This window comes from Podarcis tiliguerta (genome assembly GCF_965153285.1).
Source record: "Podarcis tiliguerta genome assembly, chromosome: 2".
NCBI classification, from domain to species: Eukaryota; Metazoa; Chordata; class Lepidosauria; order Squamata; family Lacertidae; genus Podarcis; species Podarcis tiliguerta.
In genome coordinates this window covers 8,325,555-8,349,278 of record NC_139535.1, presented here as the reverse complement: position 1 = coordinate 8,349,278, position 23,724 = coordinate 8,325,555, and the positions used below count along the sequence as shown (strand labels likewise).

At 45.9% G+C, this 23,724-nt stretch overlaps 2 protein-coding genes across 18 annotated transcripts in view; one reads left to right on the top strand and one right to left on the bottom strand.

Moving 5' to 3' along the window:
• Window positions 1–22,549, bottom strand: part of LOC310670102 (uncharacterized protein) — a 32,518-nt gene extending 9,969 nt beyond the window's left edge. For 3 of the 17 annotated variants that reach the window (XM_083424748.1, XM_083424739.1, XM_083424740.1), the window contains exons 1-7: window positions 18,253–18,597; window positions 14,723–14,903; window positions 12,526–12,718; window positions 8,929–9,103; window positions 6,737–7,167; window positions 4,879–4,987; window positions 2,650–2,757 (exon numbers count right to left, since the gene is read on the bottom strand). In XM_083424748.1, coding sequence (XP_083280874.1) covers window positions 2,650–2,757; window positions 4,879–4,987; window positions 6,737–7,167; window positions 8,929–9,103; window positions 12,526–12,718; window positions 14,723–14,793 — 1,087 coding nt within the window. In that variant the 5' untranslated portion in view covers window positions 14,794–14,903; window positions 18,253–18,597. Of the gene's footprint in view, window positions 1–2,649; window positions 2,761–4,878; window positions 4,988–6,736; window positions 7,168–8,928; window positions 9,104–12,525; window positions 12,719–14,722; window positions 14,904–15,083; window positions 15,842–18,252; window positions 18,676–22,362 lie in introns of those variants that run through there. The other 14 variants (XM_083424742.1, XM_083424746.1, XM_083424734.1 and 11 more) reach the window with 11 other exon arrangements.
• A 214-nt stretch (window positions 22,550–22,763) lies between these two features.
• LOC310670126 (uncharacterized protein) overlaps window positions 22,764–23,724 on the top strand; it is a 30,943-nt gene continuing 29,982 nt past the window's right edge. Inside the window, exon 1 of the mRNA XM_083424812.1 lies at window positions 22,764–22,882. The gene's annotated coding sequence lies outside the window, so the exon portion shown is untranslated. The remainder of the gene's footprint in view (window positions 22,883–23,724) is intronic.

Sequence of the window (23,724 nt, the reverse complement as noted above, 5' to 3'; positions counted from 1 at the left end):
AGGGGCCATGCTAAGGTCTCCCCAGATGTTCAACCTCACAACAACAAGGGGGCACCAAGAAATAGTTGCTGGCCCAAAGTTACTTGGCAAACTCTAGTCACCGGTGAGTTGGGATCTGAACCAAGGCCTGCTGTCCAAACATGGAAGCATTTCCGCCTGCTAATAAACTGATGCTTTCAAGAGAAAGCATGCTTTCACTTTGCACAGGGAATCTGGGGAGCTGGCAGTGCTATTTTAAAGGGGTGGCATTTTGAAATATATATATTTTGAAATATATATATTTTTTTGGTTTTATAAGTATAAAATTATAGCAATACAATACCATACACACCCACATTTACAGATTCCTCCAAATCTCTGGACTTCCCATCTCTCCTCCATGGGTCCTATTATTAAACCCTTTCTACTGCATCTTATGTTTTATATAACTCCATTGTCTCCATAATACCGTTTTTTTCACTCTATAAGACGCACCTTTTCCCTCCTAAAAAGTAAGGGGAAATGTGTGTGCGTCTTATGGAGCGAATGCAGGCTGCGCAGCTATCCCAGAAGCCAGAACAGCGAGAGGGATCGATGCGCAGCGCTCCCTCTCGCTGTTCTAGCTTCTGGCTTAGCCCCTCAGTCCCTTCCCCCACCTCCTGGAAAAGCCCCCAAGAGCCGCGCGGAGCGTGTGTGCGGCTCTTGGGGGCTTTTCCCCGAGGAGGGAGGAGGGCAACCTGTCAGTGATGGACTGCCCTTCTCCCTCCTCAGGGAAAAGCCTGCAAGCGCCGCACACACGCTCCATGCGGCTTGTGAAAGGGAGCGCTGAGCAGAGCCTGGGATGCATACAGGCTCTGCTCAGAGCTCCCTTTAAAGAATCCCCCCCCCCCTTGCATTCCCCCTCTAAAAAATAGGTGTGTCTTATGGAGCTGTTAGCACATTACAAGTCCTGTTGCAATCCTGCTAAGGGGGAATTCTCAAGGAACTGTTGATCATGTGCTGTGCCCTTCATTCCCCCCCCCCCTTTTTACTGTTTTTTAAAACATTTGATGAATTTAGGTTCACATGAATTCAAATTTAATACAAATTTAATAGTGACATCCTACCCTGCCATCTTGATGTTTCCTTTCCCACCCTTATGAGCTGCTCAACATTATGTACATTTCCAAATTACATTTCGAAAACTCAAAATATTTCAGCATTTTATCATTGATTTCCCCCCCCCCCCAATTTTCTTTTTTCCCCTATTGGCTGCTCGTTTTCGGTTCCTGCTAGACTTTTACATAACTATAACATATTCCCTTGTGCCAAGAAGAGTTACGCTTCGCTTTGTTGGCCCACAAGCTATGCCCCTCATTTGTTACTCAAAGTTATTTACTTTTTTATGTAAAAACTTTTTGAAACCACTTTTAAAAAAACAAAACAAAACCCTAAGCAGTATACAAAACCAAACAAAAAAAGAGGTAAACAGCATTACAAATCAGGAACAAGTAAAAACAGGAAATCTGATATAATAGGGTCTGATCTTATGGGTCAGGGAAAGTTAGACAAAAAGATGGCATCCAAAACTAGCCCTACTCAAGAGGAGACCCAATGAAGTTAATGACTAAAATTAATTGCTGTCAATGGATCTACTCAGTGTAGAATTTAGTTAGCTACAACCCTATATTTTAAAACTATATTTTTAAATTTTTGAGGCTAGCCCGTTTTTCAACATCTGGTTTTACCGGCAATTTTAACATATATTTTATATTTCGTGTAAACCGCTTCGAGGTGCAGCGGCTTAAGCGATCTATTAATTTTGTTAAATAAAGGGAGGAGGCAAAAGGAAGCCAAACTCCAACCCAAGGCCGGCTTGTTAATTTTATTTATTTATACAATCATTTCTACACCGCTTTATCACTGTGTTCTGCAGCAATAAAACCATAATTACTTAAGAGCTTTTCGCCCGGTCCCTTTCTGAATCCTGACAGGCTTCGACCGAGCAGAAAAGTGTCTTATTTTTTAGGCCTAATGACATTGCAAATCCCATCCCCCAAATAATCCTGTGACAGGATTCTTTTTTAAAAATAAAAATATATATGAACACTGTATCCAAGCCTTCTATGCCTTGACGCAGGGAAGCGAGTTCACTAGCTGCAGAAACCTATATGTCTCCTCAGAGGTAAGCCCCACTGAGTTTAATGAGGCTTACTCTCAGGTAAACGGCCACCTGTTTTTACATTTTTAGTTCAGCTTCCTTCCAGCAAGCTCAAATGAAACACATTTGTTTTTTCCCTGCAACCTGAGGGTTAGGCCAGGCAGATGGAAAACCATTGCCCCCCCCCGAAAAAGTCGCCCAGACTACAAATCCCATCAGCCCCTGCAGGTATGGCCAGCGACCAGGGATGGGAGTTGGAGTCCACAGGTTCCCCGCCCCCTCCAGCGGTTCTCAACCTGTGGGTCCCCAGATGTTGTTGGACTACAACTCCCATCATCCCTGAGCTCTGGTCATGCTAGCTAGGGGTGATGGGAGTTGTAGTTCAGCAACATCTGGGGACCCACAGGTTGAGAAAGGTTGCCCCCCTCCCCTCTGCTCTAACCACTATACGACACTGTCTCCAACAGAGGCGTGGCTGGCGATACGGGGACCCCCTGGAACTACCCCGAATATCCATAATGGAGACCCACTTTCAGCAGTCTCAACCAAAGTGGAGACTTCCTCCTGAGATATGACTTCTTCGGGCACAAGAACCTCCTCCGAAATGCCCTCTGCCCGGCCATCGCTCACAGTCACGTCTTCTAGAGGAGAGAGAGAAAGGGAAATAAATGGAATTAATTCTAGAATGAACAAGCCTGTCCCCTCTCCCAGAAAGGAAGGAAGCAGGCGATTTAACTTGCGACGTTTTATTATGCTTTTTATATACGTTGGGCGGGGTACAAATAATAAAAAACGATAATGATAATAATTATTATTATTATGGACATATGGCATCCCTAACAGAACAACCGCTAAGGCAAATAGCTACTCGAGAAAATTATAAACAACTACATAGCCCTATCGAGAGACACCTGAAAAGTCAAAGTATTCCAATTATATATTGTAGTTATTTTGATTGCTGTAATTCTGTAACTCATCTGAGACCATTTGATGAAAAGCAGGCTATAAATACAAATTAAAATTATATTTTCATTGTTCTAAAGAGATGGATAGATTTATAGATAGATAGATAGATAGATAGATAGTTTTTTAAAATAAACTGTGGTCCTCCATTATATTATTATTATTATTATTATTATTATTATTATTATTATTATTATGCCTTGGTGAAGACTTGACGTTTTCATCACCCAAAAAGTTTTTGATTTGAGTTTCTGCTGAAATGAGGCTGCTTTAATGTTGTATTTTAATCTTGTTTTTAAGCTGCATTTCAATCGTTTTTTAATACCTGGTGTTAGCCACCCTGAGCCCGGTCTTGGCTGGGGAGGGCAGAGTATAAATAAAATTTATTATTATTATTATTATTATTATTATTATTATTATTATTATTATTATTATTAAAAGGCAGGATCTCTTTGTGCCTGTCAACTGAGCATTAAAGGCATCTCAAATGCCGTCTGCATATGGGAGCGTGTCAATAAACGGAGGCTGGAGACAAGCGCTTCCCTCACAGAGGACTAGCAGATTGCGAAAGCAAGTTCTCAGAAGTTTCGGCCTGGTGCGAGAAGAGCCAGGAATTAATCTTGTCCCAAGACCATAGCTGTCAACCGTCCCTTATTTGGCAGGGAACCCCCTTATCCCAGCGCCGTGTCCCGCTGCTGTCCCTTATTGGTGATGTCCCTTAAATTTCCCGGGTTTCATGCTCGCCCGGCTCGGAAGGGAAGCAGTGGCTTTCCGAGCACAATTCAAAGTGTTGGTGCTGACCTTTAAAGCCCTAAATGGCCTCGGTCCAGTATACCTGAAGGAGCGTCTCCACCCCCATCGTTCTGCCCAGACACTGAGGTCCAGCTCCGAGGGCCTTCTGGCGGTTCCCTCATTGCGAGAGGCCAAGTTACAGGGAACCAGGCAGAGGGCCTTCTTGCTAGTGGCGCCCGCCCTGTGGAACGCCCTCCCATCAGATGTCAAAGCGATAAACAACTACCTGACATTCAGAAGACATCTGAAGGCAGCCCTGTTCAGGGAAGTTTTTAATATGTGACATTTTAGTATATTTTTCATCTTTGTTGGAAGCCGCCCAGAGTGGCTGGGGAAACCCAGCCAGATGGGCGGGGTATAAATAAATTATTATTATTATTATTATTATTATGGCTCGGGGTCCTCCGCCGAGAGAGAGAGCGCGCGCACGAGCTGCCGCATCTCCATCTCTCCCTTTCCCCCCTCAGAGGCTCGTAGTGAGGAGACGGGTGGTGGCGGGCGGGCGGGCAGGCAGCCCCTCTCTTGCGAGACTTTTGCTGCGCTGCCAGGGGAAGCCAGAGGCGGCGGCGGCAGCTGAGGAGGCGGCCTGAGGGAGGAGGAAGAGGAGTGACGCAGAAGTGCGGCGCTTCAGTGGCTGCGGCGGCGGAGCAACCACCTCATGCCGGGCTCGCGGGCGTGGGCAAGAGTCCCTTCCCTCCCTCAGGTGGGGAAGGGCCGATGGAACTCCTTGCGCCAGGACAACAGCAGCCCCGACGTGCTGCTTAGCATACCCTCCAACGAGTGCAGCATCTTAATGTAGTGATTTCCCCCTCGGCATCCCTTTGCCGGGTTGCTGCGCTGTGGGAACCACCGCTTGAGGCTTCGTTTGGCTGCTGGGCGACTAAAATCCCTTATTTTGGCTGCTGATCCCTTATTTTCGATGCTGCTGGTCCCTTATTTTCAAATCTGTAAGCTGACAGCTATGCCCAGGACCTGTATACTCCCCCGTGACAAGAAACTCTTACCCAGTGTGGCAGCATCCACATCCTCTTTCTTGACAATTCTTCTGGTTTGTGTTGCACGCTGAGCTTGCGAGGGAGTCTTCTTTGCTTTGGACAAATCAGTCACCCCCTCCTGAAACAGGGCAGAGAGAGAGAGAGAGCACAAATGGATCATAGAGTCATAGATGACTCCGAGGAATCTTTCGCCCAGTGCGGAATTAAAACCCACAACCCTGAGATCAAGGAGGGAGATATGAGAGAGCAGCTCCAACCAGGTTTGTCTCCAAAGCTAGCCCTACTCAGTGTAGACCCACTGAAGTTAATGAATGTGACTAAGTTAGGTCTATTGATTTCAACAGGGTCTACTCTGAGTAGGACTTAGGCCACTCAGAGCTGGGTATGTTCAGCATGGAAAAGAGGAGACGGAGAGGAGCTAGGGTAGCCATATCTCAAGGGCTGTCACATGGAAGAGAGAATAAGCTATTTTTATTTTTATTTTGGTCCTGTTCTGGAGGGTAGGATTCGAACCAATGGCTTCCAGTTACAAGAAAAGAGATTCTGACTAATTATCAGGAAAAGCTTTCTGAGCTGTTTGACAGGGGAAGAATCTCCCTCAGGAGGTTGGGTACTCTCCTTCCTTGGGGTTAACAACAACAAACAACAACAACAACTGGCCCTCAAATGCTTTACTGCCTCTTAACTGTGGAGGTACAGCACAGCCATCAAGGCCAGTTGCCGACATAAGTAGGGGTGATTCCTGCCGAGTCTCTAGTGGCGTGGAGTTCCTCAGGGCAGGAACTGCCACACTGAAGAAATAGCAAAGGTAACTGCCAAATTAACAGGACAGAAGTGTTTAAGGAAGAATGGAGACCACTGATGGTAAAGGTAAAGGTAAAGGGACCCCTGACCATTAGGTCCAGTCGTGGCCGACTCTGGGGTTGCGGCGCTCATCTCGCTTTATTGGTCAAGGGAGCCGGCGTACAGCTTCCGGGTCATGTGGCCAGCATGACTAAGACGCTTCTGGTGAACCAAAGCAGCCCACGGAAATGCCATTTACCTTCCCGCTGGAGCGGTACCTATTTATCTACTTGCACTTTGACGTGCTTTCAAACTGCTCGGTTGGCAGAAGCAGGGACCAAGCAACGGGAGCTCACCCTGTCGTGGGGATTCAAACCGGCGACCTTCTGATCAGCAAGTCCTAGGCTCTGTGGTTTAACCCACAGCGCCACCCGCGTCCCTGACCACTGATGGACAATCTATCAAATTATCACCCATATATGAAGTCGCTGGCATGATTTGAAGCATAAGCAGTGGAAACATTTAACAGTAGCAGGGTTTAAGCAATAAAAATACAGAGGTACCTCGGGTTAAGTACTTAATTCATTCCAGAGGTCCGTTCTTAACCTGAAACTGTTCTTAACCTGAAGCACCACTTTAGCTAATGGGGCCTCCCGCTGCGGCTGTGCCGCCGGAGCACGATTTCTGTTCTCATCCTGAAGCAAAGTTCTTAATCTGAGGTAATATTTCTGGGTTAGTGGAGTATGTATCCTGAAGCGTATGTAACCTGAAGCGTATGTAACCTGAAGGGTATGTAACCTGAAGGGTATGTAACCCAAGGCACCACTGTATGTGTGTTATAAACAGCTCATAAAAAGGACAATAAGAAAAAAAAATCAGAAAAGGAGAGGTGGGAAGTAATGAAGAAACTTAGCATGTTTTTTAAAAAAATGTTTATGTTGAGAAACGCGTTGAAATATTTTTGGAGACCGAATAAAAATGATATGGGGGCGAGGAGGAACTGGCTCAACCGGGGACCAGAATGGGGACCAGAGGATCAGAGCCAAGCCCAGTGGAATCACCAGCTGGGATAAATGGGGTTCACCTCTGCCTCTTGCTGACTGTGTAGGAAATCCTCCGCCAGCGTCACGGCGTGGTCACAATCCGTGGGTCCCTCTTCCCTGACGTAATTCTGCATCTCCCGGGGCAGGACGGCCAGGAATTGCTCCAGGATGACCAGCTCCAGCATCTGCAGTTTGGTGTGCTTCCCGGGCTTCAGCCACTGGTGGCAGAGGTCCCAGAGCCGGTTGCAAAGCTCCCGGGGCCCCTGGACCTCCCCGTAGCGGAACTGGCGGAAGCTCTGGCGCTGGGCGTCCGAGTTGTCGATGGGCTCCTCTGGGAGGTTTGGCCCCAACCTCTCCCGGCATTCTCTCCTGATCCGCGCCTGGAGGAGCCGAGGGCTCTTCCTCGCCTCCGAGTCTGCGGCGCTGCTTTTCTCCCGGATCGACGCCACCCGGAGATCCAAGGCGGAAGAGGCTGGAGGGGAAAGCGGGGCATGCCACATAAACATTGATTGTGAGGACAGTTTGAGCAAAAGCTACACATTATCCATCCATTCATTCCTCTATCACAATGGCGTAGTGTGGGGGGTGCAGGGGGGGCCGGCCGCACCGGGCGCAACATCTGGGGGGGGGCGCTCGCACTCGCAGCTCTCTGCCCCTACCTGGCTCACTCACTCTCTGTCACTGCAGTGCTGGCTGTGCGAATCAGATCCGAGCCGACGGGTCGCCGCCCACTGTGGAGGGGAGGGTGCCAGGCGTGCGGTGCGGAGAGAGAGCGAGGGACTATTTGGGGGAGGGACAGTGCAGCGGGGGGGCGCAAATTACTTGCCTTGCCCCGGGTTAGGGGGCGCAAATTACTTGCCTTGCCCCGGGTGCTGACAACCCACGCTACGCCACTGCTCTATCATGACCATCCACGACACAAAGGAAGCTGCCTTGCACAAGGCCCCAAACCATTGGCCTATATAGTTCTATACTGTCTACACTGACTGGCAGCAGCTGTCAAAGATTTCAGGCAGGGTGGGTAAAAATCAATATTTTTTTTTAATCAAAAATATTTGATTGATTTATTTTTTAAATCGGATTTTTAAAATAAAATGCTTTTGGAGGAAAAATCTTTCGAAAAATAGTTTTCTGTTTAAGTTACCTTACAGTGGTACTTTGGGTTACATACACTTCAGGTTACGTACGCTTCAGGTTACAGACTCCGCTAACCCAGAAATAGTACCTCGGGTTAAGAACTTTGCTTCAGGATAAGAACAGAAATTGTGAAGCAGAGGCACGGCAGCAGCAGGAGGCCCCATTAGCTAAAGTGGTGCTTCAGGTTAAGAACAGTTTCAGGTTAAGAATAGACCTCCAGAACGAATTAAGTACTTAACCCGAGGTACCACTATATAGTCCAAAGGCTATTCATCAGGAAATAAGGATGTTTTAAGTTTTTCTTTTGTGCTGAAGTAAGGGGAAATGTCTGTGCGTGTTATGGAGGGAATGCCTACGGGTGGCGGGGGGTGGGGTGGGATCTGCTGCAGTCGTGAGCAGAGGATCCATGGTTCCCCTTCCTTCCCTCCTCTGTGGCTCACTTTGAAACAGCAAAGCAGGAGAAGAGACGCTGAGTGGGGAGGAGAGAGGGACAGAGAGCCTGCTTGCTTTAAAGGAGCAAAGCGGGAGAGGAGAGGAGCCTTCTCCCCTTAAACCCCTCTTCTGCATTATTAGCAGCATCCTTCTCCACCCACCCCACGCATGCTCCTTGTCCCTTGAGTGCTTTTCCTTCCCTCCCCACTTAAAACGTGGTTACAAAGCACGGATCCACATGGATCCTCAGGATTTTTGCACTGGGTCACCCCAAATTCACCATCAGATCACATAGCATGTCCATGGCTACATCTTGCACCAAAAACATCACGCACCCACTGTTGCCTGGGGCCGTAGTGTTGCAAAAACGTGGTTACAAAGCATGGATCCACATGGATCCTCAGGATTTTTGCATTGGGCTATTCCAAACTCACTGTCAGATCACACGTCTGTGGCCACAGCATGAACCACAAAAATCATAGATCCACTGTTTCGTTTAGAATATTTTTTTTCTTGTTTTCCTCCTCTAAAAACTACGTGCGTGTTATGGTCGGGTGCGTGTTATAGAGCGAAAAATACGGTAAAACATTCTTCTGCTTAGCACCACCAAGCTGAGCATCTTTCCCAGAGGCCTGTCATTTATTATGAACTTTTCTGGCTTCACCTGGGCTTGCCGGTGCAGAGTACGAATGCTCCAGTGTCACAATGTCGCTCTTGGAGGCTGCTGCCGCTTCGACATTGCTTTCGCCGACTGCCAAAGTTTGGCTGCTTGGTTCCAGATCGGGCGGTTTACGCCGGACCAGGCACTTTCTCGTTTTAGCAAGACCCTTTCCAGAGCCCTGCGAAAGCAAAGTAAAACAAAGAGCAGTTACGAAGCAGTCCTAAAATGCAACAAAAGCAGTAACCGAAGCCGCTTTTGCTGTGGGAGAAGAGAGCTTGGATTTTGGCCTGGTGAGAGTCTCTGTCTCAGAAAGCCAGGCCCCTTTGCAACACTTCCTGGTTGCAAATCGTCTTCTGCCATTCTGCCTTTGTCATTTGTAAATGTAAGACAAACCAAAGAGCATCAGACCAATAGGAACACATCTTTATTTCCCCTCCTCCTCATGATCGCTAACGATTGGCCGTGCTTTCCGGGGCTCATGGAAGTTGGAGTCCACAAAATCTGGAAGTCACCACAATGGGCGTAGACAGCCTGGGGCAAGGTAGGCCAATGGCCTGATTTTGCAGCAGGGCACTTAAAGGAGCTCCGAGGCCATTATTAAATGATTATTGAAGGTGACCTGGAAACTGCAATTAATCCAGAATGTGGTAGCTAGACTGGTGACTGGAAGTGGCCGCCGGGACCACATAACACCCGTACTGAGAGATCTGCATTGGCTCCCAGTACGTTTCCGAGCACAATTCAAAGTGTTGGTGCTGACCTTTAAAGCCCTAAACGGCCTTGGTCCAGTATACCTGAAGGAGCATCTCCACCCCCATCGTTCAGCCCAGACACTAAGATCCAGTGCTGAGGGCCTTCTGGCGGTTCCCTCACTGCGAGAAGTGAGGTTACAGGGAACCAGACAGAGGGCCTTCTTGGTGGTGGCGCCCGCCCTGTGGAACGCCCTCCCATCAGATGTCAAGGAAATAAGCAGCTATCCTATCTTTAAAAGACATCTGAAGGTAGCCCTGTTTAGGGAGTTTTTTTTTATTTTTAGGGAGGTTTTTAATATTTAATGCTGTACTGTTTTTAACATTTGATTGGGAGCTGCCCAGAGTGGCTGGGAAAACTCAGCCAGATGGAAGGGGTATAATAAATTATTATTATTATTATTATTATTATTAAGTCCACAATGATGTTTACGTTCCAAGACAGAGGGGTAAAATACAGAGTTGTTCCGATTGTTATTGTTTTTTATTAAAGTTTTCTTGGTTTACAAAGGTATGCCCAATGTCTCTTTTTTCAAGTTACGTTTTCCATAGGTCAGTTTCATTTGTTGAGACATTAGGGTTACATTAGAAAGAAAAAGGGGGGGAAGAGGTGGAGGGGGGGGGAGGCGAGAGAGGGGGGGTTGGGAGGCGATGTTTCTAATTTGCTTAATGTATGTGTGGGGTTTTGTGTCAGCGTCTTTGTGCGGGTTCTCTTTGCTATTCACTTGTGTTCCTTTGGTGGTGAGAGAAATTGGGGTTGGCCTCGGGTGCAGTTGCTTGTTTGTGATTGGCTGTGGTGAACTTTGTTTTCGTGTGTGTGTGTGTGTGTGTTTTTGAATCAGGTTAGCCATATTGATTTGCATGCTGTTGGTGGATTTTTGTCATTGTCTTGTTGGGCTGTCTATGTGATAAAGGGGATAAAGGCATCTTCTTCTGTTTGTCCCCGTGTCAGTTTCAGTTTATTGGTTAATTTTTCTAGTAGGGCTGTTTCCCATACTATTTGGTACTATTGGTCCATGCTTACTCCTGACAGGTCTCTCCAGTGTCTGGCTATGATGCTTCTGGCTGCTGAAAGTAGGTGGGTTATGACTTCGTTATTTTACATATTTCTTGTATGGCTGTTGTCCAAAATAGTTGGATTTTGGGGCATTCCCACCACATGTGGAGGTATGTGCCTGTGGAGGTGCACCCTCTCCAGCATTTTGGTGAGGTTCCTGGGCGTATTAGTGCTAATTTCCTTGGTGTTAGGTACACCTGTAGGTGAGTTTCAGAGTGAGTTAGTTGTTCCGGTTGTTATAAGAATTTTAAGGTCTCGAACATAGAAGAAATATTCATAAATGCACACATATCTAAATATATGAACCATGTGTCTGAAATATCACAGGAGAGCAATCCTGAAGCCATTTTGACTCTCCCAATGACCTCAGATATTCCTCTGCAGTAAAGGAGGCAAATGGGGAAAGCCTTCCCATTGTCTTTTTGCTTGCAAATCCTGTCTTAAGGACGTATTTGTGTATGAATAGGGTGAACCTGTGACCTGGATTCAGGAGCTAAAGTATTGTTGTTGTTTAGTCGTGTCCGACTCTTCGTGACCCCCTGGACCAGAGCACGCCAGGCACTCCTGTCTTCCACTGCCTCCCGCAGTGTGGTCAAACTCATGCTGGTAGCTTCGAGAACACTGTCCAACCATCTCTGTCATCCCCTTCTCCTTGTGCCCTCCATCTTTCCCAACATCAGGGTCTTTTCCAGGGAGTCTTCTCTTCTCATGAGGTGGCCAAAGTCTTGGAGCCTCAGCTTCACGATCTGTCCTTCCAGTGAGCACTCAGGGCTGATCTCCTTAAGAATGGATAGGTTGGATCTTCTTGCAGTCCATGGGACTCTCAAGAGTCTCCTCCAGCACCACAATTCAAAAGCATCCATTCTTCGGCGATCAGCCTTCTTTATGGTCCAGCTTTCACTTCCATACATCACTGCTGGGAAAACCATGGCTTTCACTATACGGACCTTTGTTGGCAAGGTGATGTCTCTGCTAAAGTATTAACCATGACAAAAGAATGGCCAGGCTGCCCAGGTAATGCAATCAGTGACCGCTATCAGGTATCCTGGCAGGCAGGACTTCTGCTGTAGACTGCCTCCTTCTGTGATGTATGTATGATGGGGTTTTTTTGGGGGGTGGGGTTGGGTCTTGGACTACAGGGTGGGCAATTTCAAAAGTTTACATAAAGGCTTGCACACCATTGTTCTGGGTTCTCCTCCCTCCTGTGTGTGGTGAGCGGGGACCCTGTTGCAAAAGTTCCCTGAATAAACCTCAAATTATGCTTCTCAATGTACTCTGGCTGGCCTCTGTTTTCTTTTACGATAGGGTTGGGCTCTGGAATACCCCATAAAGGAAAGGGAGCAGTTTTTCTTATAACAGGAAGGAATTTGCCTTAACCCATTCCTATATTTTTAAAGGGTACATTAAATCAAATAATGATGACTGATTTTATTATTGTTATTTTTATTTATTAGATTTACGGTATATACCAGCCTTGATTTTCTCTACTATTATTTTTAGTTATTAGATTTATATTCATCCAAAGATCTGATGGCTGTTCACAAGATAAAAATACAAGATAAAAAACACAGATAAGTAATTCCTGAGCATCGTCGAATGGATCATCAGGCTTTGAGCCACCGTACATTTAAAGTACTCGGCTTTCCTCAAAAAAATAATCCTGGAAACAGTAGTTTACCCTCACAGAGCTACAACCCCCCAACCCCCTGAACAAACTACACTTCCCAGTAGTTTAAATGTACGGCGTGTGCGCACCTTCTGTTTTGTCTTTAAAAAATAAATAAATCCCCCCACCTTTTTCGGTTGACGAACGACAGTCGGGATTGCTCCGGGTTTGAGTTCCCGCCGCCCGGAAGCCACTTTGCCCCAGAAATCCGTCCTCCTAAAGTGCTCTGAGCACACGACGTCGTTGTACGAGGGAGTGAAGTTCTGACGTCCGATGTTCACGAGCCACTTTTTCAACAGGTCTTCCTTTGTGAGAGGAAACCTGAAACAATTTTGTTTTGAATCTTAAAGAGTTGGGCATTCACATAGTCGTGGAAATTGCCATACACTATTACTACTACTAATAATAATAACAACAACAACAATAATAATTTATTATTTATCCAGATATTATTTATCTGGCTGGGTCCCCCCAGCCACTCTGGGCGGCTCCAACAAAACACTAAAATACAATAACCTATTAAACATTAAAAGCTTCCCTAAACAGGGCTGCCTTTAGATGTCTTCTAAAAGTTTGGTAGTTATTTTTCTCTTTGACATCTGGTGGGAGGGAGTTCCACTGTTGAACAGCTCTTACTGTCAGAAAGTTCTTCCTGGTGCTTAGTCAGAATCTCCTTTCTTGTAACTTGAAGCCATGGGTTCGAGTCCTACCCTCCAGAGCAGGAGGAAACAAGCTTCCACCATCTTCCATGTGGCAGCCCTTGAGATATTTGAAGATGGCTATCCTATCTCCCCTCAGTCTCCTCTTTTCCAGGCTGAACATACCCAGCTCCTTCAAGCACGCCTCGTCAGGCTTGCTTTCCAGACCCTTGATCGTCTTATTTTGATTTTCAATTTTATACATTTCAATAATTTTACAATCATTTTAATGTTTCAACCCTTGGCTTCCTTCCCCCTCTTTCTGTGGTCCCTTCAATTTATTTTTAATATTTTCTGTATAACCAAATTAACTTATTTTGCTCATTTATTCATCTATATACTCTTATAAAACTGCAGGTTATTACAATAATCCTGCCAATGTTCTTATCTGTTTACAGTTTATCTGTAAATATTCAACAAACCATTTCCATTCTTTTATAAAAAGTATGTTATCTTGATTTCTTATTTTTCCAGTAAGTTTTGCTAATTCTGCCGATTCTTTAAGTTTTTGTATCTATTCTCCTCTTGCTGGGACTTCTTTTTCTTTCCAATTCTAGGCAAGTAACATTCTTGCCGCTATAGTGGCATACAAAAAAAAAATTCTGTACAGGTTAGGTAGTTGTGTCTCTATAATTCCCAAAAGGAAAGCTTCTGGGTTATTTTACAAATGTTATTTTAAACATCTTTTTCAATTCATTATATATCATTTCCCAGTAAGCATTAACATATGATAAAAATAACCTTCTTTCTCTTTACATTTCCATTTGATTTGGAGTTATACATTTTTGCCAATTTTACTCAGTGTAAATGACCCCATATCATCTTGGCTGCCCTCCTCTGCACACATTCCAGCTTGTAAACATAATAATAAATAATACTAATACTAATACTAATAATAATAATACCTTTATTGTCATTGTACAACCTGTGTACAATGAAACATCCTTCTTAAATGGTGGTGACCAGAATTGTGTCACAGAACTGCACTAGATCAAGGGAAGTAATAGTGCCACTGTATTCTGCTCTGGTCAGACCTCACCTGGAGTACTGTGTCCAGTTCTGGGCACCACAGTTCAAGAAGGACACTGACAAACTGGAACGTGTCCAGAGGAGGGCAACCAAAATGGTCAAAGGCCTGGAAACGATGCCTTATGAGGAACGGCTAAGGGAGCTGGGCATGTTTAGCCTGGAGAAGAGGAGGTTAAGGGGTGATATGATAGCCATGTTCAAATATATAAAAGGATGTCACATAGAGGAGGGAGAAAGGTTGTTTTCTGCTGCTCCAGAGAAGCGGACACGGAGCAATGGATCCAAACTACAAGAAAGAAGATTCCACCTAAACATTAGGAATAACTTCCTGACAGTAAGAGCTGTTTGACAGTGGAATTTGCTGCCAAGGAGTGTGGTGGACTCTCCTTCTTTGGAGGTCTTTAAGCAGAGGCTTGACAACCATATGTCAGGAGTGCTCTGATGGTGTTTCCTGCTTGGCAGGGGATTGGACTCGATGGCCCTTGTGGTCTCTTCCAACTCTATGATGCTATGATTCTATATTAGAGCAAGGCAGGAGGAGATTTTGCAATAATTCATACCCCACCCACCACAATTCCTTCCAGGTGGCCCAGCTTACCTGTGAAACGTGACGTGGGATCCACGCCAACGCCGGTTGTTGCATCTGGGCACTGAGCAACAGCTCGCCATGTCTGCATGCGGACTCCTTCTCAGGCCGACCCAACGAGCAGATGGACATTTACGTCTCTGTGTTAACTCCAGCCATTATGAGTGTACAGGTGAAAAGAGCTGGATCCAACCTAAAAAAAATGGCAAAGCAGAACTTTTGTTCCTCTTGCCCATATTTCCGGAAGCACACTGGATCCTGGATGGTGCTCAACACCCCTCAATTGGTGCTCAACACCCCTCAATTGCTGGGGTTCTTTCCACTGAGAATACTGCCACTATGGTAGTATGCAAGAGCCTAGTCAATGTCTTGCCTGTCTAGGACTTTGACCATTCACATCTTTGGTTCCTAGACAGGTATTCCTCTAGGAATCCGGACTTGGTGGATTTAACCCTCTAGAGAGAATCTCAAGGGCAAAGAATGAGAGGACATCTCCAGCTAACGCCTTGGAAAAGAGGAAAGAAAAGAGGCAATAAATGCAAATATTCACTTCTCAGCGCTTTATTTGGGGTAGGGAATAAAACTGAGCAAACCAACCTCAGGGTACATGGTTCCCTCCCTTCTCATTTTATTAGGGTTGGCATGTTTCATATCCGGAGAGGAGGCGTCGTTGGGCTTTTTTAGCAAAATCGCAAAGAAATGGGAAGTTTTTGAGCTATTTCTGAGGCAAGAACGATACTGCCGACACATGGGCTGCAATATGTCTGGATCTGACCAGACATTTCGCCGACTTCCGCCCAGACACTGCTTGCGGATGCAGTATTCTGGGTAAGTCCAGGAGATTCCAGACTTTTGGCAATCCTACATTTACACCCCATAATAACCTTGTGAGGTAGGTCAGACTGAGCCGAAGTCACACCCAGTGAGCTTCATGAATGAGCAGCGATTTGAACCCTGGTCTCCTAGCCTGACTCTCTCTAACCACTACCCCACACTGTTAGGCTGCAGGCTGACCAATTCCTTCTTTAGGGAAATTGCTAGTCTAACATTCCACAACCTTTAAGGGAAGGGAGTTGATTCAACAGTAACCATTTTATTTGTTCTGCTGGAACAAAGCGGGGGAAAGGCACTGAAAGGCACTGAAATCTGGCTTTTAATTTCCCAGCAGCCAACACAAATACAAGGTAGCCTTATTTTCCTTGGCCAGCAGTAAAAACCACACAAACTCGGTTGACGTAATAACATTTCCCCCACAGCTGAACTCAAGACAGATGTTTTCCACGAGGATCTTTATAGAGGGGACACTGGGTGATGTAATGAACAGTGTCTTGTCTTGCAGAACACACAGAAACACTGATCCAAAGAAAATTCCTTGCAGCTTTAAAAGTGATTTCCAAAGGCAATCCAGAAAGGCAGATGGCGATAAGATCAAGTCTTAATTTTGTAAAAGCAATTTGGTGTTTATGGCTATGACATATCAGAGAATCTCTCTTTCTCTCTCTGTTTGAATGGGATCCCCCTCAGAGATGGAAGATGCAATCTTGGGCATGTTTATTCCAAGTTTAAGCCCTCTTTCGTTCAGTGGGTTTACTTCTGTCTGAGAGGTGAAGTGGGGAGTGTGATTTACCAGGGGAAAGAGCAAGAGAAAATAGTGACAAACAGAGATATAGTTGGAGCTATAGACATAAAAACCCAGAATGATGCATGTTGCTGTGGTTGCTGCATTTTGCTTGACTGGGCGATATGCATGCTGCTTGCATATTAGTGGAGCACAAGGCTTTTGTAGGTAATTGAGCACTGGGTCTGTACAGAGAGTGCGACAAGGCCATTTTAGTGGATGTTTCTTGAGCCAGTCACTGCCTCTCAGCCTAACCTGCCTCGCAGGGTTGTTGTGGGGATCAAATAATAATAATAAATAATAATAATAAAATTTTATTTATATCTCGCCCTCCCCAGTCGAAGCTGGGCTCAGAGCGGCTAACAACAATAAAAGTAACACAGCATCCTAAAATCAATTCACTCTAAAATCAATTCAAAATCAAATTAATGGGGGAGAACCATAAATGCCCTCTTGAGCTTTTTGGAGAAAAAAGTAGGATATAAATGCAATAAACAGTAGTAGTAGTAGTAGTAGTAGTAGTAGTGATAATAATATGGGATACATGACCCACCCCCCAGGAACCCTCAACCTGCAGCAACAGTACCATGCTGATATATGAGCCTACTTAGAAGTAAGCCTCAGTACCTCACAGAGCTCAATGGAACTTACTCCCAGGTAAGCGGTTACAGGATTGCTGCCCGAGAGCGTAACCGCACTGGACTGAATTGCAAGGCTGGCACAAAACCCCCCTCGCAACCCACACTATGAGAAGTGGACTAACTCGAAGGGATGTAAGGTAGCTGGATGCCAATGAGGCCAGGGCCCTTACAGCTTTAACAGTTACGTAGAGGAAGGAAACTCCCTCTTTGATGTGACTAATCAGAGCTCAAAGACTCACAGGGTTGGAAGGGACCCTCAGCATCATCTAGTCTGACCCCCTTGCAATGCAGGAAGATGCAGCTGCCCCATTCAGGGATCGAACCTGCAACGTTGCCGTCACCAGCCCCACAGTGTTTCCCAACCTTGGGCCTCCAGCTGTTTTCGAACTACAATTCCCATCATCCCTGACCACTGGTCTTGCTAGCTGAGGATTATGGGAGTTGTAGTCCCAAAACAGCTGGAGGCCCAAGGTTGGGAAATGCTGCACCGAGCTATCCCAGCTGGACTAATAAAGGGTGCAAGAGTCTTGTGCACCAGGGCTTGTCACAACTCATGTTTCCACAACACTGTAACACTGAGGACAGTAACAGAAATACTTTCCTTTGCAACACCAAAAGCCGCCTTACACTTGCAACTTAAGTTTTGCCTAGAGCAGACCCACTGAAATTAAAGTCAAGCATGCTCGTGGGTTTACTCTGAGCAGGAGGAGCGTTGACTCCCTCCCATGGAGCCCACCTAGCTCAGGGCGCACAGCTCCATATAGTCAACACGGGCTGGCAGCAGCTCTCCAGGATTTGAGGCTGGGGGCTCCAGGCTCTACCGGCAGACTGAACCTGGGGCCTTCTGCACTCAAAGCCACTGAGCTACGGCTTGCTCTGGCGAAAACTGCCTTCCCACGTGCATCTTTTCAAAAGCAACAAATGCGTAATTTAAAAACAACAACCACACGCTTCCCCCTAGGAAATAAGAATGCGAGTTTGAACACAAAAACAGAAACACCCCTCCCCTGCCACCAAAATCACAGCTCCCTGTTTAATTAATAAATAATAATGATGATGATAATAAAAGTAATAAATAAAAATCCAGGATATGTTTTCTCTGCTAGGCAAAGCTCTGCCTTCCTCGCAAACAAAATGGCTTCGCAAGCGACTGCGAAGTCTCCTCTGCAGACAATGAGGCTCTTCAGTCTATGCAGCCTTTTTTAATAAGTCTACGTTTTGGAGCGCGCGCGCGCTTCCAAAGACACCCAGAAATGCCAAGAGGTAACCCCACTGCTCCGCACCTTTGGGGCCCCCCTGGCACATCTGGAGGAAGGGGGCAGAAGAACAACAGCACTCACTTGCTTCTCCTTCCGATGCACTCAGCCGCTTTTGCAAGGAAAGCCGCCGAAGCCCAGATTCTCCTCCTCTCTTCCCCCCGCGTTTTTGCAAACCCTGTAGCCTACCAGGAGTCGCATTCACACGTTCGCGGGTTGGGTCAAGGAAACTCTCCCCTCTTCTTCCTTTCTGGGGAAGCCTCCCTCCCCCCTCCCCCCTCGAGCTGGCTTAAACTATTAAAATGAAGTCAGGAATGATTTAGGCCTTGGTCTCTTCCTTCTTTTTCCTCTCTCTATCTCCAACTCCTCCTCCCCCCCCCCCGGAACAGGGTGGCGAAATGGTTTGTTCCGCTCCAGACAGGCAGCTAGCGGGACATACCAACTTTTAAATGATATGATATATGGGGGTCGTTTCAAAACCGCTGCCAGCAGAAACGCAGCACGGCATGGGGGGGGGAATCTCCTACAGCGGCACCTTTCTCATTGCAAGGTGCAGTTGGGGTTTTTTTAATTATTATTTTAAAAATAAACCTACCCACCCCGTAGCCTGAAATGGCGCAGTCCATTTCAGCGCCGCTTCCCGCTTGGTGTAACAAGAGCCACCCTAAGTGCAAGATGAAAAGGGGGGAGGCAGAGGTGCGTGTTGTGGGTTCCTTGCGATTGCGGATGCAAAATAATGGCAAAATAAATGGCACTTTTTTAAATTTCTTGCAGTTTAACCCGAGATTGCATCTGTGCGTGGCCTGCGCAGGAGAAACCTGTGCTCAACACTCGTAGGGAAATAGGAACTTGCCTCATCCAGCTCAGTGTTAAATAAAAATTTTATTTTTTAAACATTTTGGCTAGTAGCACCTTATAAACCAACTAAGTTTGTTCTGGTACTGTATAAGCTTTCGTGTTTGCACTGACTGGCAGCAGCCCTCCGCTGTTTCAGGCAGGATGTTTTCCCCACCAGCCGTTCCTGGGATTCCTGCATTGCAAGGGGGTCAGACTAGATGATGCTCAGGGTCCCCTTCCCACTCTTATGATTCCAAACAGATGCCCGCAAGCAGGATTTTAGCACAAGAGCACTTTCCCCTCCTGTGGGGAGAGATGCGTGGAAATCATAGATGGGTAGCAATCAGAAGGTGATGATGGAAATCACAGGATTTCAAAATGGTTAGGTGTTTGGGGCAGGGGGTTGAGTTCTGGTTCCAACCCAGATATCACAACAGTGTGGCAAGCTTCCAAATATTGTGTTTACATTCTGAATATTTGCATGATTGTGTTTATATTTGGAATATTGTTTCTATAGTGTAAACCACCCTGTGATCTTCAGATAAGGGGTGGTACAGAAGTTAAAGAAATAATAATATTTATCTGTGTAGTTGAAGCTACATTGCAAGACTAATAAATAAACCAGAAGAAAAGACATAAAACAATAAAATGCATCACAAAGTTAAACCCTTATCTGGCAGAATGCCTGGCAAGCCTCTGGGTTCCACAGAACCTTTCATCATCAACACTTTGTTAAGTACAGTACCAAAATTTGGCTGGATGTAGCCGCAAGGTCAGCTTGTGTACACGTTTATCAGAGGCAGTTTATGCCTTAGAATCCTGTGGCAGTGAGTTCCGCAGTTTAACTCTGCGCTGCGTGAAGGATTTTTAAAAAAATCTGTCCCAAATCTTTCAACATTCAGCTTGTATACTTATCCGTGGCAACACACAAACACACACCAGAGATTGCTTTTGAATGGTTTTCTAGCTAAAAGAGTGGTTGGGGCAACCCAGCCAGATTGGCAAAGTATAACTCATAAAATTATTATTGCTATTAAAAGTAGTCAATTGAGGCAATTTCCTCATGGTCAGAAGGGAGTGCAAACCTCACAAAATGCAAAGCCTTATCTTCAGGTAGTGGAAAATCCTCTGGTTGCAGATTCAGCCTTAAACAGCTGGACTCTCTATTCTTCAAGGCTGAGCTCTCCAAGCTTTTCATGTTGGTGACACACATTTTAGACATGCACCATTTCGCGACACAGTTTTAATTCAGTTTTACTAGCAAACCAGAGGCTAAACTAACCCCTTTCCAGCTTGACACGCTAATGTGTCACGACGCACAGTTTGGAAAGCTCTGCTTCAAGGCCAGACTTGGTGCCCCCTCATATATATTTTTTTTCGACTACAACCCCTGCTCACTGGGACTGATGGGAGTTGTAGTCCTGGAGGCCAGTCAATGTAGCTGTGAATTTCACCGTCCCCTTATGGACCAGCAGCAGAGCTATATTTGCGTTTTCATGAGTTGTAGCTCCCCAAGCAAAGTGCCGTGCATATTAATGGCACCACATAAAGAACAACAACACTAATCACTTTAAAAGGTCAGAGGTGGGCTGGTGGAGGGAAACTTAATTTTTGCATTATGCTCCTTGCAGAGGCCTGAAGACAGGAGCCGGAAGTGAAGGCTCTGTTGCAATACTGTACCTCTCTTTTTCTATCTCTGTGGTGGGGCAGTTACAAAGCTGGTGGAGTGGGGAGACCAGGAGGAGTGGAAAGGAGAAAATAATGAAAACATCCTGTGCATCCATCAGGAATAAAATAGCGGGTTTGGAGAAGGGGAATATGCTGAGCCCTGTGTGTTTTAACTCAGATGTAAGCCTCACAGAGCTCAATGGGCTTCTTCCTTGCAAGAAAATGTATTTGTTTATTAAAGTATTTATTTATATGCTACGCTCTTGCAAAACTTCAGAGAGGTGGAGAGCAACATTAAAATGTTTTATTCATTTAGTATTATTATTATTATTGGCATCCATCCGTCTCAGGAGACAACGGAGGACTGCATTTTTAACAACACTTAAAGAACATAGGGGAAAAAGTGAAAACGTGATTTTTTTTATATAAAAAAGAAAGGTATGCTATACTGTATCACTATAAGAATTACAATTCCATATATGCTTATCTAATATATAGATGTTATTATCATCCAAATACATATGTCTTTATTTTTAACCTATATGTTGTAATGAAATTGATAACTCATTTACCGTATACACTTGTCCATTCAAAGTCTACATTTATAAGCAATCGCCTCACGAGTGGCAAGAGCAGTCATGTTTTCAATTATTCGATGCAGTCATACATTAAAACATTTTAAAGCAATACAGAACAACCAGGAAAGTGGCTGGCTACTTTTAAAGAGAAATTTAAAGAGTTTTTTTAAAAAGAGAAAATTTAGATAAATTTTAAACAATGGCAATACGGCTGTTAGCATAAAAATAAGTTCTCAAAAAGCACTTGAAAGTCAAATATGGGACGAAGTGAAGCCTTGGTGCAGTTTAGGGAGAGAGAAATGGACTTTGGGGCAGGCGGAAATTAATTTATTGCTTTGTAACACCTGCTTGATGCAAATGGGAATACTTACTCCCAAAAGCATGTGCCTGATTTACTGAAGTTTATATCTCACCCTTCCTCCAAAAGAGCCCAGGGAGGCAAACAATGCCGATACAATACAATTAAAACTGCTAAAAACTGTTTAAAAGTCCTAAAACTCCACCAGTAATTTCAGGGTTGCCAGGGCAGATGTTCCAGCCACCAAATCCTTGGGGTAAGCAGGGAATGCTTTGAAATTCCTTTAACAACGAGACCCGGGTTCAAATCCACGCTCTGCCATCAAGCTCACTCTCAGCCTAGCCTACCTCAAAGGGCTGTTGGGGGGATTCATTGAGGAGGGGGAGAAGAACCATGAACACCAGTGCGAGCTCTTTGGGGAAGACGGCGGGATAGAAAGGCAACAAAGAAACCGTATTAGATAGAGGGCAGTCAAAAATCTTCCGAAGGCCGTCTTCATCAACCAGCTGGAAGGTGTAAAAGAGATGGGGCCAGAGACCCAGACCTCTCTGTGTGCGTTGGGGGGTGGAGGAGGTGTGTTTCTGTATTTTAGGGGGCCACCACCAAGAAGGCCACCTCTCTCTCAGAGGACACAAAAGATTTTGAGCAAGTCAATAAACTGTCAGGTTTTCTCCCCTTAATCCCGCCTTCCCCTCCCATGAACAACACCCTGGTTTGTTTGTTTTTAAACGAACAAACGAGGAAAGTGAAGCTTACAATCTGAAATGCCTTTCTCTCTTTCTAGTTCTTTCTCTCTCTCCTCGTTCTCTCAACTTTCAAGATTCTTCGTCAGTTGCACTTTATCGTGGGAGCGCGTTTTGTAAAATGCGTGTTCCATTCCAACTTCAAAACAAAACACCAACCCTGCAAAACCCGTGCGATGCAATGCAATGCTTCTTCTTTTTCCTTTCTGCTCTACCAATCTCCCTTTGTAAAATAAAAATGTTTTCTTATTATTGGGTAAGTAACCCAGAAGAAACAAAAACGCGGGGGGGGGGGGAGTCCGCTGACACTCTGGCGGTTGGATCCCGCCACGAAGGGGTTAAGGCAACCAGCAGCCGAACTCTCGCCTTCCTAGAAAGGAAGCGGCCCTTCGGAGCAAAGGCCCGGTGTTGTTGGGGGGAAGGAATAGCGAGCGCACCTTCCGGTCCCGCTCCTCTCGGGCCACGAAGGAGGAGCCGCATTGCCTGGCAGAGCAGCTGGAGGCTGGTTGCATGGAGGGAGCCGCCAGCGGAAGGTGCGGCGGGTTTGGTTTTTGGGGGTGGGAAAGTGGGGACCTCGTTGCTGTGGGCGGCCGTGGAGGCAGAAGGCGCTTGCTGGGAGGGCAGCTCCAAAGGCTGGAGCCCCTGAGCCGCGGGTTCAAATGCCGCCTCTCTTAGGGACTAGCAACTTGGGGGAGCTGCTCTAGGCAGCTGCCCTGGCGTTTCAGAAGGGATTCCTTCCTGGAGATGCCATTGCGGGTGGGTCCTGGGATCTCCTGCCTGCAGAGGTGGTGATCCGCCTCTGATTTTCGCTGCCCTTCGCCTCCCAAAATAGAAAAAATATTAACTGGGTTAGGAACCATAATGAGGTGGTTATGGTTTGCTAGGGAGAAGAGAGCAGAAGGGGAGAAACAGCAACTCCGAGGGGTGAAAAGGGTGGGAAGGCGTCAGAAGGAAGAGAAAAGGCGAAATTGTGGTTTGATGGCGTGTGTTGAAAACGTTGAAACTTAATAAAATAGAATTGGGGCGGGGGAGACTGGATTGGGAATTAGGGACATAGGAAAGTGCCTGGAACGCAAGCGCTGTGGCCCTTATAGCTCAGTATTGTTCATACTGGGATGTCAGGAGTCATTTATTGTTGTTGCCATGATTGCGTTTTTGTTGTTGTTAATAATGATTTAGACCAGTGGTCCATGGACCCCCAGGGGGTCTGTGTAACCCACCCAGGAGTCCGTGAGCACCATTCACATAACAAAAACGACCATAGAGGTGGCAACATTTTCAAATGTAGGGGGTCTGTGGCTGGGCTTTTGAAAAACAGGGGGTCCACAGTACTTCACATAGGAATGGTCTTCAGTGGTTCCCAATTAGCTGAGTT